The sequence below is a fragment of the Solanum dulcamara genome, chromosome 4 (genome assembly GCF_947179165.1).
Source record: "Solanum dulcamara chromosome 4, daSolDulc1.2, whole genome shotgun sequence".
NCBI lineage: Eukaryota > Viridiplantae > Streptophyta > Magnoliopsida > Solanales > Solanaceae > Solanum > Solanum dulcamara.
This window is the reverse complement of record NC_077240.1, coordinates 576,737-594,347: the sequence shown is the minus strand read 5'-3', so window position 1 is coordinate 594,347 and position 17,611 is coordinate 576,737. Positions and strand designations below refer to the sequence as shown.

General features: G+C 31.2%; 2 protein-coding genes across 2 annotated transcripts; both read right to left on the bottom strand.

The window, feature by feature from the left end:
* Positions 1 to 2,128: 2,128 nt before the first annotated feature.
* LOC129885279 (phosphoprotein ECPP44-like) lies at positions 2,129 to 3,391 on the bottom strand. Its single transcript, XM_055959497.1, has 2 exons — positions 2,974 to 3,391; positions 2,129 to 2,679 (listed from the first exon to the last, which is right to left on the bottom strand). The coding sequence occupies exons 1-2, from the start codon at positions 3,196 to 3,198 to the stop codon at positions 2,290 to 2,292; spliced, it is 615 nt and encodes a 204-aa protein (XP_055815472.1). The 5' UTR covers positions 3,199 to 3,391; the 3' UTR covers positions 2,129 to 2,289.
* A 2,389-nt stretch (positions 3,392 to 5,780) lies between these two features.
* Positions 5,781 to 8,590, bottom strand: LOC129885276 (lysine histidine transporter-like 8). The gene is made up of 5 exons (XM_055959493.1): positions 7,940 to 8,590; positions 7,711 to 7,847; positions 7,163 to 7,593; positions 6,604 to 6,735; positions 5,781 to 6,491 (listed from the first exon to the last, which is right to left on the bottom strand). Exons 1-5 carry the CDS (start codon positions 8,458 to 8,460, stop codon positions 6,003 to 6,005), a joined length of 1,710 nt encoding a protein of 569 aa, XP_055815468.1. The 5' UTR covers positions 8,461 to 8,590; the 3' UTR covers positions 5,781 to 6,002.
* Between the last annotated feature and the right edge of the window lie 9,021 nt (positions 8,591 to 17,611).

Sequence of the window (17,611 nt, the reverse complement as noted above, 5' to 3'; positions counted from 1 at the left end):
GTGAATAAGTGTTGTTCATATAATTTATACTTATGTGATGGAAAATGTTAATTACTCACATTGAGTTCCTTCGACTACAAATTAAAGCTTCTGAACGTACACGCAAGCATCGATTTTCCTTTACTTTTTAAAGTTAAAAAAGAACAAAAAAATCTTAACACCGACTTTAAGTTATACATAATGCAATAGTCCAGAGGTGGGTCAATTTTTAAGCTTTATCATTCAATCTTTAAGGTTTTAAATTTATTATATTGTTCAAATTTTTGGTTCAAATTTACTATTTATTGTAGTTTTAGTTAAATCATAATATAAATTTACTCTGCGTTGAAAAATTGAGTTGAAAAAAATCGCTAAGGGGCGCACTCTGTAGTTATCGGGAGCAGATGGAGAATATAACTAACTATATAAATATTCTGTCCATATTGAATGTAACCTAATATTTTTGACTTTTGTTGAGGAACGCGTCTCGGTCCGGATTAAGAGGTTTTTTCATAATTGGGTGTCTGCTTTAGTGTGATTTATGAAGCTAATCTAGATTTGATAATATTCAAAACAAATGAAAAGAGATTGGGATTGATAGGTGGTAATTCGAAGCTTTTTATCAAGCCTACCAGATAAAAGATGATAGTTACTTGTAGGATTAAAATAGTGCATGACCACGTACTTCCTGCAAGTAGCTTTATTAAACTAACTTGCATAATATATAACATTATAATGACAGAATTTTCTTGAAACTGCATTAATAAAGTAAATTTTGTTATGATCATATTGTCTGAACACTTAAAGTTTCAACAGAAAAGGCTGGCATGCAACTTTTTATTTAATCTTCATTCTTCTAGTTTCTAGTCTTACGCCGCGTTGATTGTATTCGTAAATTTGGTTCCTATTTAATTTTCTTATTTTATAAGGTTGGAAACTTTGGTGTATCCGTGATTATTGACGGGACACACGGAATTCTTGTGCGTATTCGATCCGTAAATTTTAGTATTTAATTTTGTGACAACATTACAAGTACAACTGCATGCCTTTCTTCTTTGAGCAAAATTGGGCTGTTCATGTAAAGACTATATAATTAAAAACATCCCTTCCTCCTCTTTTCATTTGTTATTATTGGTCCTTTTAATTTTTTTTTATTTACTTTAATTAGTAATTAATTTAACTTATAACTCAGTATTTATAAACCTTAAATTTACTATCGATTTTGCTTTTTCTATTGAGTTTAGTTATATATACATGCAGGAGAAAATTGTAAAAAATTGTATGACTTAGCCACTTTTAAGATTGATTTTGAGAAATATACAATGTTCAAAATTTTGTTAAAAATAGATATTTGATGTGGAAAAAACCATAACAGAATAACATTGCCATGCAATTCGAACTGAAATAAGTGAAAGATTTAAGACACTATCTTGGATTTCGCACTTAAAAAAAAAGTCAAACTCCTACGAATGTTTGTGATCGAATTTCATCTATTTAAGTTCAATATCAAAGACAATGTCATGCGTTTCAAAAGTTGGCTATTTTCCAATGACTTTTGATTTTTTGGGCTATTTTTCAAATTTGACCCGATAAAAAATCTGCATCAAGGCCTAGCAGTTTTTATGGCCTGGCCTGCGGAACTTTTGGGCCATTCTCAATGTAGTATAAGAGGGCAGAGTCTTATAGTTGACTCTTATGATTTGACAGTCTGTAATGAAGTGATCTGGCTGGCCCTATTACGACTAGGTTGAGTGGGCTAAATTTAGCTAGTTATCCAGAGATTCTTTTGTGCAGCCCACAATTGATTGGGCTAAAGATTTGCCTTGAAATTACATTGTATATATCTAGACAAAACTTTGTTGCTTTGTTTCGGTTTATATTTGCATTTTCAGCATCTGAAACTTAACTTTTCGACTATTCTATTTTCTGAACAATTAATTCATACATCGCTCACTTTCTTAAACGTATTTTTTTTAAAAAAAAAGACTTTACTGTTATAATGGATATATAAGTTCAATTACTTTATTGTGTTATAAATCCGGAAAAAAAAATATTGTGTTGTAAATCAATTTATAACTTTAGCGTTACAATAGATAAAGCTAACTGAGGTATCATCATGCTAGGAAAGATCACATCAATACTTTACCTATACACAACAGAGAATTTCATTCACTTGGAATTGAAAGATACAATAGAAAAGCAATGGCACGCGACTAAAGCAAATAAAAAGATTTAAAAAGCGAATTCACACAAGTGAAATTAAACTGGAATCTGCATGTAGTGCAGAAGCTAGATGATTAATTCTCAATTTCAGTTAGACTTGTGTTTCTCTTCGTCATCGTTGTTCTTGTGGCCATGACCAGGCAATTTCTCTTTAATTTTGTCAAGCAATCCTTTCTTCTGATCTTTTGTTTCACCTCCATGGACTTGTTCATCTAAAGGAGTATGAGCAGCAGGGGCATCGACAGCTACTTCTTGATCAGTCTTGTTGTGGTGACCTGGAAGTTTTTCTTTGATCTTGTCCATAAATCCTATTTTCTTGTCTTCTTCGTGTGTTGCATTTTCATTAGGAGCAGGGCAGTTGTCCATGGGAATCAATTCAGTTTTTTGCTGATCACCGGACATCTTCTCTTTAAGTCCCTTTTTCTTCCTTTTCTTCTCTCCATTACTACCCTCTTCTACTTCCTCATCATCGCTTGACTGAAATTTCAAGTGATCAAGCAAAGAAATCGTAAGAAGAAAAAAGAGAAAGTTGGTGCCCTTTATGCATTTTTTGCAGCAGCATTGTTATTTGATAGTTTAATATATACATACATAAAGAAAACTGAAACTTATATGTCTAATGTAATCTCCTGACTAAGGGGTTCAGATGAATTCCTTTCACCTTCTGGCTCCACCCCTATCGACATAAGGTGTTTATTAATTTAATTTGATACATTGTAACATGTCCATTTACCACGTATCAACATTCATGACTTGTTAAAAGTAGCTTACCGAGCTAGAATTGCTGTGAGTGCGATGAAGTTTTTCCATGAGACTCTGTTTCTCCTCCTTTGGTTGTACCACATTGGCCGGCGTGTCAATGATGATAGTGTCATTGTGGGCCTTGTCTTCTTCTTTCTTTCCCATGAAATTGAACAATCCACATCCACGATCATTAGTCTCTCGAGCTACACCCTTGCTGATTGTCTCCTCTGAGTGACCTTTTTGCTCTGCCATTTTCTCTTTGACTAGCTAGTACAACTTAGGATATATGTTTGAAATTGAAGCCAAGTTACAAATTGCTAGTGTGCTTTCAGTGAATATTTGTGCCTTATAGTCTTGTTCAAGACACTGTTTATATAGGCGAAACAAATTTGGGAATGTGTACAGATGTGTCCGCTATTGGTGCTAGCAAAAACAATTGAAAATGTCGGTTTGGACGGTTTACGCAAATTGAGATTTATTATCATGTCTTTAATTAATGTTGGGATGATTTTGATGATATTCTTGTTTATGCCTTAGGTCGCACATTACATTGTGTAAAGCAAAGGGCCAATGCCATTTTTAATTTGTTTAAGAAAGACCCTGACGGTCGTTTGGTATGATGGATAAAAAAAGTTAATTCCTAAATAATTTTTAAGTGCCCTTTAATTACTCGTTTAGTTGCAAAGAATGGGATAACTTATCTCAAGATTAACAATTATCTCTTCTTGAGGATGAAATAGTAATCCCAGAATAACTTATCATAGGATAAGGTATATTAAATAATTAAAATACCCCTTTAAACTCTCTTTTATACACCACTTTTTACATTAATATATATTAACATAATTTTTAACAACATTTATAATAACATTCACAAACTTAATTAATCGTTGTTTTTATGATAATATATTTTTCTATTAAAAAATTACATTTTATACATAAAAGTTCTATTAATGAATAAATAATAGGTTGAATTTATTTGTCTAATTCTTGTGTTTATTTATATTTTGATTTCTCTTAAAATATTCACTTCACTACTAAATTACATATTTTAATTAAATAGTTTATTACTCACTTAAAAATTATATTTTATATATCAATTAAAATATAAATAACTTTAAAATGTAGATAATTTTAATAATAAAATTTATTTTTCTTTAATAAGCTTAAAATGGTAATTTTATTTTTAAACTAAATAAGATGAAAGTTTTATTTTTAAGCTAAATAAGATGAGAGTTTTATTTTTAAGTTAAATAAGATGAAAATTTTATTTAAAGCTAAATAAGATAGAAGTTTTATTTTTAAGCTAAATAAGATGAAAGTTTAATTTTAAAAACATATGACACAATTATGGAAATGCATACACAAAAATGTTTTAGTTAAATAAGATAGAAAATTTTATTTTTAAGAATGAATAACTAAAAGCTTGCTAAGTAAATGGAAAAAAAAAGATAGAGGGTATTTTTGTAAACAAACAACTTATTCTTAAATTTATGCAATGAATATAATTTTGAATATGGCAAACCAAACAAGCAATAAAAACTACTCTCATATAACTAATCCTATCATAATTTGTATCACAACCAAATGACCCCTAAGGGTAGTACTTAATGTTAGTGGCTCTTGGACTATGAAATGCAAAGAATCTTTACACCGACCAGGTTTGGGACCTGGAACATATTCATTGGTTCAAACAAGATGGAAAATTACAAGGTGTATTGGACAGTTCTACTTCACATGTTAATACAACAACAATACATATCCATTATTATGCCACGAGTGAAGTCTTGGCTAAGAAAATATGTATGCAGTCTTACTTCTATTTTGTAAAGATAGAGATATTATTTTTGATAAATCTTCAATTCAAGTATATTATAATAAAATATGGAAGATAGATATAATGGAGAAAATAATAATAACATAGCGCATAATACGATAATCGAAGTAAGGAAAATAATAGATAATAATAAAATCGAAGCCAACGAGCGTTGCTATGTATGGTTTGAAATTGATTCAGAATTTTTTGTTTGAAAAGAGGCACAGTTGGAGAACTAATGAAAACTTCGGTGCTATGCAGCCAGTGATCAATAAATTAGACGAAGAACAAAGAAATATCAAATTTATTAGGTAATTTCTCGTCGCGTCTGTCTAATTTTTAATAGGCACAGTTTTCCAATACATATACTTGGAGGAGATAATAGATATCCGGTGGGGATTGGCAAGTAGTAAACATTAAAACTATGGTTTAATGTTTGATGTATAACTGTTGAGGTCATCACGTTTCTTTAGTCCAATTCCTATATTGTCAAGCTCTTCAATTGCATCACTTTTGTTTATGCTTTGTCACAAATACTCGAGCCTTCTATATATATACATATTTGATTCATCTTTTGACCAACAAAAGAAACACATTTCTGTATCACACACTTTTTTTCTGTTGACATATGCTTTAAAACAATTTCATTAATAATACTATTAAAGTATTAATATTGATGACGACTTTTAAGAATTCAAACAACTTAGCAAATAATTTAGTCAAAAACTAAGTTGAATGGAAGGTCTATCGATTACACTTGACATGTTGTTGTATTAATGAATGCAGCCTGATTTTGTGGTATGTGATATAGGCTTATAGGTTACTTTTGTAATTAGTGTCAATGTTGTATTTTCATACATATTGTAAATTCATATACAATAATCATTTTCTTTTTCATGAATTCTCACTTGCGTCGCGATTTGAATTTGCATCTTCAATTTTGCACCTTCTTTCAAATAAAAACAGCTTGTGTAGAGTAAATGCAAAGTATACATTCAAAAAAACGTGCCCATCCATGTGGAATCAAGAAATTCTTTACTAATTTATTCCTTTGAAATTCCATAAATAACTACAATAAAATAAAAATAAAAATCTACCAACTCAAAGTAAGAGAACAATAAATTAAATTCTTGTTCAAACCAACCCTCACCAACCTTTTCAGTATTGATTTCCAAGTTGGCCGTCATGTTCATACTAGTAAAAGTTTTATCCACACTTTTTGTTATAGAAAACTATACCTTCACTGAGGATTGAAGAAGCTAATTTTAACACCAGTATCAATAACAACATACAAACCAGCAGCAACCAAAATCCCACTTAAGCCCATTCCCAAAAGTCCAAGTCCCCAATTTACCCACCAACTTAGAGAGTACTTTTTGGGCTTCTTCACTTTAATCCACATGAAACATGGATGAGCAAATGTAACAGGCAGAGCAATTCCTCCAATAAGCCCAGCAAAGCTACCCAAAAATGGAACAGCCACGGCAATAAAGAAGCACACGAACCCGAAAATTGCCCTGAATATGGAACGGAGCCACCACGGGCATGCTTTTTTACTCCTTGTTGTGTAAGCTGATTCCATATCATCGAACATTGGCATTCCATAGATTTGGAATGAGCTCACCGCATTTATTATCACAAAAATACTTATCAAAGCTAATACAGATCGCGAAACATCTTGACTATGGAATGCGAATAATGCCGTTAACATGCTCCCATTTGCTGGAATCTGAAATAAAATGGTACAATATTAAGATTATTTTCAATTATTTAAAAGATAACTATAAGTATCTGTTATATCGTAATTTGTAAAAGAGTTTGAAGAGGGGAGGGATGCATACCAAATGACCATAAGCCCAGTAGCCACCAATTGCAAGAGGGAATAAGCACATTGCTATGAGTAGATATGAGAACTGCACACCCCTCCACATAGGCACTCGAGATGGGTGTTTCTCACTTGAAGGCATTGTGGCCTGCATTAATAAATCAAACAAAATGAGTTTAAGTTATAAATATCGTATAATATTTTTTTTCATGTCACCTTTACCTATCGTAGATAAAATGATATAATTTTTTAAAATCACAACCAAAAGGTTGGTTGGTAAGAATTTTCAAAGTGTCCGATTAAAAAGGTCAGCAAAATTCAAAGTCAAAGTCAACAACAAACTTTGTTGTGACTGCCTTTTAATTTGGCATCACCTAACCTCATGTAGTAAAAATCGGTTCTTACTCTTCTGACGACTTTCTAGGCTTAATTAGGTAAAATTCTCAACCCACTTCAACAATTCATTTTTAACCTTCAATTATTTTGAGTTTATCTTCTAAATTAAGTATTCGTCCATCCAAAATTAAAACTCCACATGTAATTATTGTTTTATAAATAAGAAAGAGGATGATTACCTGAATCTCAAGTATGAGATTGTGGCCTCTGAAGGCAAAAGCAATAATACCAAAAGCATTAAGAAGATCAAATATCCTGTTAACTTGGCTTCCCTTTCTGACTGGATCATAAGACACATTAGGTAGCCTACCCTCAGCAACTGAAACGGTCCATAGCGCTGTACAATATCCAACGGCTGTAAGAGCACCAACTAGAGATATTCCAGCTATTGAATTCAAATTTGGCAACTGAGCTAAAACCACTGCCACACATGTAAACACTAAATACCATTCTACTGTTGTTAATGGCTTCGGATTACTACATGTTGCCCCACATAAAGTCTCATATAATAGCTTTGCTGTTGAGCCGCCTATAATAATCAACGCGCAACATGTACCCGCTGACAGATACCCAATTGGAAACGCTGCGAATAGTTTCCCTAAGTTTTCACCTGATGATCAACCAAAGAGTAAAGTAATTAAAGAAAGTTGGACAGGCATGCACCTCTATATTAGGCCGTTTTGACCCAAGCAAAATTAAATCATGCATACATGATCTCGATACTTACCAAAAGTTGCGCATGCCAGTTGCAAGTATCTACTGTAACGTAGTCCTGTTTCATGATTTTCATGAAGTTGAACCATTAAAGAAAGAGTGTAGAGCTGCCATACAAATGCTACCGTTAAACCAATGATACCCCAAGCCCTGCAAAAATTAATAAAACACATCATATATAGGTTATAAGTCAATCAGCAAACAGTAAATTGGTAAAATTAATATGTAGAAAAAAAAATTACCAGCCGAGTATGGTAAAAGCAACAGGCAGAACAAGAGCTTGAATACCAATCCCAGAACAAAGAGTATGAAACGCAGCGTAGTATGCGTTTCCATTTCTCGACTCGGTGATTGGTAGCCACGCGTCTTGCGGGTCTAATCTTGTCATTTTAAGAGCCTTTCTAAGAGGACTACCCAAAGGAGTGATGAAACGCGGCGTTAATCCGCGTGACCTTGGAGTTTTAACGGTTCGATTTGCAGCAGTACCACTAGCATGATCTCCCGTCAGAAGTAACGGTGATCGAGAAAGAGACGGCGAGTGAAACTGTGAAGGAGGTAACGATACTATGGACGGCGTTTGAGCCGTCCGTGGAGTTATTGGTAACGATACTATGGACGGCGTTTGTGCTACAGACGCCGTCCGTGGAGTTATCGGTACAGAGCCGAATTGATCATCATGATGAAACATTGGAGCTGTCGTTACCGTTCGTGGCGTTATCGGTAACGAGTTCGGTAAAGAGCTAACTTGATCATCAACAGCCATTATTATTTCCAAATATTTCTACAAATCCTAATTAGGATTTATAATTTAAAAAAAAAGTCACAAGAACCTAAAAGATAGCTTGGTTGGTTCTTAAGTTTGTTTATGCTTAAATTGCATGAGAAATGTGAAATGTGGATGTAGGTATTTATATAAGGACATGAGTAGTTAGTTGGATAATTTGACCAGAAAGTCTCTACATGACAAATTGGCAAATAATAATGATTTAAAGAAACTGACCATGGTCTAACCAAGAAGTAGCTAGGAACGCAACCTATGAGTTTGACAAACTTGGCTGCTTTTGATCTCTCTTTTCGATATATATTATTCCGTTGATTTGAATTATTTATATAACATATTGTTAAGTGTTGTAAAATAATATATGTCTATGTTATCTTCCACCACAATTTATTTCTACTATATCTTATCATCTACCACAATTTGTTTTCACTATATCTTATTCATCATCACAATTTGTCTCTACTATTATGTGTTTCCACTATATTTTGTTTCTTCTTATAAGTCTATACATAGTCATTCTTGTAAGCATGGATGGATATACAAAAGAGAAGAAAATAATAAGATTACTAATTGAAAATAATAAGATTACTCATTTGCTCTCTCATTTTCTTCTTAAGTTGGTTTGTCATTTTATTTATAACACATTATCAGCACAATATAATTGTTTTATTTTTAGATCCTAAACACAAGTATACATATGAATATTTTCAGTTTTTAAGTTCTCTAAATAATATAAGGTGGTAGTAGACTTTATTAATTAATGAAAATAAATTTTTTTATTAAAATATTGCATAAGTTGTTCTTAATTTTTAATGGTTAAAATTTTATTATATTAATCTAATTTAAAAAAATTTATGATAGTTTTCATCATGTCAGATTTGTCAAAATTGGAGTTCGTGGCACTTGATATTTCTAGCAAAAATTATTTGTCATGGATACTTGATGCTGAAATTCACCTTACCGCTAAGGGTCTTGGTGATGCTTTAATCGAAGGAAATAAAGCATCAAGTTAGGATAAAGCAAATGCTACGATTTTTCCTTCGTCATCATTTGGATGAAAACCTGGAGGTTGAATACTTGACAGTGAAAGATCTATTTGAATTGTGGAAAGGTTAAAAAGGAAGGTATGACCACCTTAGGGCAACGGTATTGTCAAGGGCTCGTTATGAGTGGATGCACTTACGATTTCAAGATTTTAAAACTGTAATTGAATATAATTCTGTTGTATTTAGAATAACTTCTCAATTGAAATTATTGAGGAAACTATAAATGATGAGGATATGTTGAAAAAGACACTAACTACTTTCTATGCCTCTAATGTAATATTACAATAGCAATACCGTAAAAAAGGTTTTCAGAAATACTCTGAATTGATCTCATACCTTCTGGTGGCTGAGCAACATAATGTTCTTTTAATGAGAAATCATGAAGCCCGTCTCATTGAAACTGCTCCGTTACTGGAAGCAAATGTGGTAGAAGCACATGACCAGTCTGAAAGAAGACAAAAATAAAAAATCAAGGCCACAATAGTGTGCATGAGCGTGGCAATGACAGAAGAAGATATAATAATCATCGTGGTGATGGTCAACATAAAAGGGAGAACAATATGAGTTCTCAAAGTGGTTCTTGAAGAAGTAACTGTCATTGTTGTGGTATGAAAGACCAGACTTTATCAAAATTTCTTCAAAAAAAAAGGCAAATAAAAGTGGTGCCTCTCCTCCTAATCTCCTGATAGAGTCACACTTGACATTTGAAAATAATGTTGAGACATGACCTTCGCAAGTATACAATGATAATGTTGAAGCGAATTTGTCTTTGAAGGATGACGATTTTAATTACCTCAATGATATTATTCATTTGGAAGTTGAAGACTTCTTTGGGGATCATAATTGATGTTTAATTTTATTGTATGATTTACAATATGTTGTCATTTTTATGTACTTTTGATTATCATGTTTTACTTTTATCTATGTAAAAAAAAGGACTTAAGTTTTCTAGCAATATTGTTACTTATCTTATCTCTTATAATGTACTTTTATTTTATGAAGATAAATAAATTTTTCAGTTTTCAATTGGATCCAAACTGAGTAATGGAGATATGTGCCTTTTAGATAATGCTACAACAAATACTATATTAAAAAAAGAAATATTTCTCTCATTTGATTATGAAATGGGTCAATGTTAATACAATATTCGGTAGTACAAAAATAATTGAGGGTTCTGAAATAGCAGTCTTATCACTACTTGGGAGAACAATATTGGCTATTAATAATGCTTTGTATTGTAGTAAGTTTCAAATAAACTTATTAAGTTTCAAGGTTATTCGTCAAAATGGCTATCATATTGAAACTGCTGATGAAGAAAAGATTGAGTACTTTTATATTATTACAATAAAAATGGAAAAAAGATTTGTGCATGAAAAATTACCTGAACTTTCTTTTGGGTTATACCACACAAGTATTGATGTGGTTGAATCACATGCTATGGTAAATAAAAAATTTATTGACCATAATGAATTTATCACTTAGCATAACCAGTTGGGTCATCTCGATTATATTATGATGCATAGAATTATTGAGAATTCACATGAGCAGACTTTGAACATTCAGAAAATTCTTCAATCTAAAAAATTCTTTTGTGTCGCTTGTTTCCAAAGAAAACTGATTATTAAACCATCAGTAACTAAGGTTGGGATTGAATCCCCTACATTTCTGGAACGTATACAGGGTGATATATGTGGCATAATTCACCCTTCATGTGTATCATTTAAATATTTTATGATTTTGGTAGATACATCTACAAGATGGTCAAATGTGCTTATTATTAATTCACAATATTTTTGCGAAATTGTTAGCTCAAATTATAAGGTTAAGAACACAATTTTCAGATTATGCAATAAAGACAATTTGTGTTTATAATGCTGGTGAATTTATATCTTAGTCTTTTAATGATTATTATATGTCGGTTGAAATAAAAATTGAGCATCCGATCGTTCATGTTCATACTCTAAATGGTCTAGTAGAATAAGGCCATGCTATTTTGCATGCGGCAGCAATTGTGCGCATAAGGCCTACTAATTTTCATTAATTCTCCTCATTACAGTTGGCTTTTGGGAAGGAGCCAAATATTTCCATCTTAGAATTTTTGGGTGTGCGGTATATGTTCCAATTTCTCAACCGCACCACATAAAAATGGGTCCTCAAAGAAGATTGAGAATATGTGTTTGGTATGAATCTCCTTCTATTATAAGATATTTGGTAAATATGAATGGAGATATATATACGACAAGATTCGCTAATTGTTATTTTGATGGATCAGTATACCCAACATTAGAGGGAGAACATAAGCAATTGAAAAATGAGATATATTGAAGTTCATTGTCACTATCTCATTTAGATCCTTTGAACAAATCATTGTTAGTAAGAAGTTCAAAAGTTGATTTATTTGCAGAATATTACAAATCAACTGTCGGATGCATTTACTAACCTTCCACGAGTTACTAAATCGCATATTCAAGTTGCTAATGCTCAACTTTGATTTGATGTCCCGATAGGACAACTTGTTCAGGCAAATGAGTCTAGGCCACGCTTAAAACGTAGAAAACCAATTGGTTCCAAAGATAAAAATCCCCAAAAGAGAAAAGGAATAAATGATCAAGATGATCATAATTTTGAGGCAATTGTTCAAGAAGAGCCTAGAGACATAACAAATAGTAATACCATCGAGGAGGTCCGAGTACGTAAAAATAATGAGAATGAAGAAGTCTCAATAAGTTATGTCTCGACAGAAAAAAATAAAACCGAAATGATATTATGATCAACAATTTTTTTGCTTATAATGTTGTCATTGAAATAATGCAACAAAATGAGGATCTTGAACCAAAATCTGTCGATGAATGTAAAAGAAAAATGTTGGCCAAAATGAAATGATGTAATTCAAGTAGAGTTAACTTCACTTGAAAAACGTGAAGTTTTCGGCTCAGTAATCCGACACCTGAAGGTGTCAAGCCAATGCGGTAAAAATGGATTTTTGTGCATAAATGAAATGAAAAAAGAGAAGTCGTAAAATATAAAGCACGACTTGTAGCTCAAGAATTTTCGCAAAGGCCTGGCATTGACTATATGGAAACATATTCTCCATTGGTGGATGCAATTACCTTTAGGTATCTAATGAATTTGGCAGTTCATGAAAAGCTTGAAATGCACCTAATGGATGTGGTCACTGGCTATTTATATGGCTAATTAGACTATGACATTTTTATGAAAAATTTTGAAGGATTCAAAGTACCTGAAATATACAAGAACTCTCGAGAAACTTGTTCAATAAAGCTTTAGAAATCCTATACGGGTTGAAACAATCAGGGTGAATGTGGTACAATCGTCTTAGCAAATATTTGCTACAAGAAGAATTTAGAAATGATTCAATTTGCCTTTCTATCTTTATGAAAAGGTCTAGATCTAAATTTGTCATAATAGTAGTATATGTTGATGATTTGAATCTTATTGGAACTCCTGAAGAACTTTCAAAGGCAATAAAATGTCTGATAAAGGAGTTTGAAATGCAAGACCTCGGAAAGATAAAATTTTGTCTTGGTCTACAAATTGAACATTTTGCAAACGGGATATTTGTCCATCGATCAACATATACTAAAAATATTTTAAAGAAGTTTTATATGGATAAAGCACATCCATTGATTACCCCAATGGTTGTGAGATCTCTTGATATTAATAAAGATTCATTTCGACCTCATGAAAATAATGAAGAGCTTATTGGTGCTGTAATACCATATCTTAGTGCAATTGGTGCATTAATATATCTTGCCAATAATTCTAGACTAGATATAGCTTTCTCTATAAGCTTGTTAGCAAGATTTAGTTCTTCTCCAATATGAAGACACTGAAATGGAATTAAGCATATATTCAGATACCTTCGAGGGACCATTGATATGGGATTATTTTATTCAAATGAATCCACGCCACAATTAATTGATTATGCAGATGTAGGATATTTGACTGATCCCTATAAAAGTCGATCACAGACAGGCTATTTATTTACATATGGTGGAACAATTATATAATGGCGTTCAACAAAGCAAACTATGATTGCTAATTCTTCAAATAGTCATTCATGAAGTAAGTTGAGAATGCGTTTAGTTAAGATCGATAATTCAACACATTCAAGAAACATGTGGCTTATCTTTGAAAAGAGACGTTCCAACAATACTGTATAAAGACAATATTGCATGTATAACTCAACTGGAATGAGGATACATCAAAGGAGACAGAACAAAATATATTTCACCAATTTTTTTTTCCTCATGATCTTCAAAAGAAGGATAAAATAGATGTCCAACAAGTTCATTCAAACAATTTAACAGATATGTTTATCAAGGCATTGCCGACTTCAACCTTTGAGAAAATTAGATTTAAAATTGGAATGCGTCGTCTTCGAGATATTAAATGATGTTCTCATCAGGGGGAGTAAATACGCACTACACTCTTTTTTTCTTAACCAAGGTTTTTATCCCAATGAATTTTTTCTGGTAAGGTTTTTAACGAGACAGTAAATAATGCGTATTAGGAATAAAGATATATATACTTATTTTTAGAACCTTTATTTTGCATGGACATCTAAGGGGAAGCGTTGTAAAATAATATATGTCCATGTTATCTTCCACCACAATTTGTTTCCACTATATTTTATCCACTACCACAATTTATCTCCACTGTGTTTTCACTATAATTTATTTCTTCTTTTAGGCCTATAAATAGTCAGTCTTATAAGCATGGATGGATATACAAAAGAGAATAAAACAATAAGATTATTCATTACTCTCTCCTCCTCTTCTTAAATTGATTTGTCATTTTATTTATAACATTAAGAAATTAATTAAGCAGACCTTATGAGACCTTCTAATAACATTTTAAAAGACAGCAAGGGTCATATTAAATTGGCAGAACAAATATTATTTAAATTAGTTTTATAGTTATCTATTGTTTTTATTTTACGAAAAAGGACTTAAAATATCCTCGAATTATTGAAAATGGTACAAAAATATCTTTCATTCATCTATTGGGCATAAAATGCCCCTGACATCCACATTTAGGTCAAAAAATGACCTTTTCTTTAACGAAAAAGGTCATTTTAGACCCAATAGATGGATGAAGGACATTTTTGTACCATTTTTAATAGTTCAAAAGCATTTTAGGCCCTTTCCGTAATTAAAATTTTATTAAATAAATTTTGATTTATAATTAATTTTAAATAATTAAATTATAACCAATAGATGGTCACCACGTGTTTAAAAAATTATTTAAATTATTTAATTAAAATTATGTTAAATAAATTTGATTTATAATTAATTTTATATAATTAAATTATAACCAATAGATGACCGCCACGTGTTTAAAAACTTTATTATAATTAAAATTCTATTAAATAAATGTTGATTTATAATTAATTTTAAATAATTAAATTATAACCAATAGATGGCCGCCACGTCTTTAAAAAAATTATTTAAATTATTTAATTAAAATTCTGTTAAATAAATATTGATTTATAATTAATTTTTAAATAATTAAATTATAACCAATAGATGGCCGCCACGTCTTTAAAAAAATATTTAAATTATTTAATTAAAATTTTGTTAAATAAATATTGATTTATAATTAATTTTTAAATAATTAAATTGTAACCAATAGATGCCCGCCACGTGTTTAAGAAAATTATTCAAATTATTTAATTAAAATTCTGTTAAAATGGTCTAAAATGCCTCGAACTATTGGAAATGGTACAAATATGTCTCTCATTCATCTATTGGGCCTAAAGTGTCTTTTTCGTGAAAGAAAAAGTTATTTTTTGGACTTAAAAGTGAATATCAAAGATATTTTAGGCCCAATAAATGGATGAGGGACATTTTTATACTATTTTCAATACTTCGAGGACATTTTAGGTCTTTTTCCGTTTATTTTATTATATAGCTAGCTAGTAGGCTGCTTTACCTTTTTAATTTCAAGTTGCCCATTTAATTTTATGCTTACAAAAAACAATCACAGGCTATACATAACTAGTAGGTTTTAATTAAGTAACCTTATGATTGTACAAATTTATTTTACGAGTTTATGTATGTAACTTAATTTTTTTTTTAGAATAATAATAAAAGAATTTCGTTACTATCTCATAATTATGAATGGGATTGATTTTGACTTGGACTTGGCCTACCGTTGAAATGAGAGAGCTTAGGCTGAGCAAGTTGCAGTAGTAGTTGGTGATGAATAATTAATAATAACATGTGTCCTTTAACCCCTCTCTCTCAGCTAAGAGTTAAGAAGAGTGATGAATTAATTGCTCAACATTTTGTTTTATTTTTAAAGGCCTGTCATGCATGCATGAAACAAACAGATTCCTATTTTTATGACCTAATGGTTGCCATTTTGGAATATACAAATTAATAATGTGTCAAATTGAAGTCCAAGCTGGTCATCATAAAAGAGAACAAAACATTTTTTCTATATTAATTAGCAAATATATAATATTGTTACTAGATGTAATCGAATTAATATTATAGTACTATCCGAAAAATGAAATGTGATAATAGTAGGAATATTAGTTCAGCTAGGATAGCTATTACTGGGCACGAGCAATTTGTTCGTTTTCAATTTCACCCAAACACACGGCACAATCATTAACCATTACCAATTCCTTCCCAGTAATTTTCGGGAGTTTATCTAATTGAGCAGCGGAAAGACCCAATTCCTGATTCGTCTTTACCGGGTCATTCTGATAATTTTCGGTGCCAGGGCCGCCGGACTGGTAAACGGCAGCGTACCAGAGCAAACATATGTAGACTAAGAAAACACCGCTCATTCCGACGCAAGGAAGAAACAAAGCGAGGAAAACAGAGACAAGCATTGTTTAATTTTTTTGAGTATTTTTTGAAAAATGAAAAAAAAAAAATACGGCAGGTGGCGGAGGTGGTGGCGCTGGCGAAGAAGAGAAAGAATTAAAGAATTTGAGTAATTGGCACACCATGCTGCAGGTGGAAGATTCATGAGGAGAGATATATTCATGTAGGAGGCGGGTGAATATGTGTCCAAGTTGGAGGATGAAGAAAAATATATCAAAAAAAGTAGGACAAAAAATAAATATGATCCGATTATACGGGCAAATATGGCCCTTTTTCATTTTTTAAATATATGATAATTATTTTTTAAAAAAATAGAAAAAGTAACCCAAAATAATTAAAATATCCCCGAAAAGCAAGCTGACAAGACAACCTCTACCTACTTCCCTGGCCACTCAACACAAAAAGATAAGGTATTGGCCATAAAGTTGATGCCACATTATGGAATACTAAATTAAGGTGGTTTTTAACCTCCCATTTAATGATTATCTTTTACCAAATTATATAATAGTACATACGAACGAATTTAATATTTGACATAGATAGGAAGATAATATTAGAAAGTGTTGTGAGCAGGTAGGTGAAAGTCGTATTCTTAGTTGGAAAAAGAAATTACAATAATAAGAAAGTCAGAAAAAGAATTAATGATGCTGAGAAATGCAAACTGCTGTAGTAAAAGACAATTCTAGCGTATATATGAATATCCTTGAGAAGAAATTAAAGGGATTTTTGTTGTATCATAGTAAAAATTATTCCATTTTAATTGAAGATTTCAAATTCGAAATTTGTAAATACAGCTTTTTTGCACATGCTAAAATTCCTTATAATGAGTATTTGATAATACAAATCTAATTATATTAATCGAACAAGTAATTTTAGACGATGAATGTTTTAATCTTGAAAGATTATTTGCTTTTGTCTTTTAGTTTTGATCGTCAATGAGAAAAGGAAAAGTAGTTGAGAAAAGATGAGCAGAACCAAAATAAGATTCAAACCAGCATATGAGGCTAGGTAATGACAACGGACAAATTTAAGTTATTAGCATAACTTTTAATATTTTAATATATGTAGCTAGTAACGGGACATGTGCAATCACATGTAACCAATATCAATTATTATAATAATTTATGAGAAAAATCATAAAAATGATGATAGGTATAAAATTGTCCTTTATATATTTACTCCTAGACATGTATATTAGTTTTTCAAATTTAAACAAGCAACTTGAGA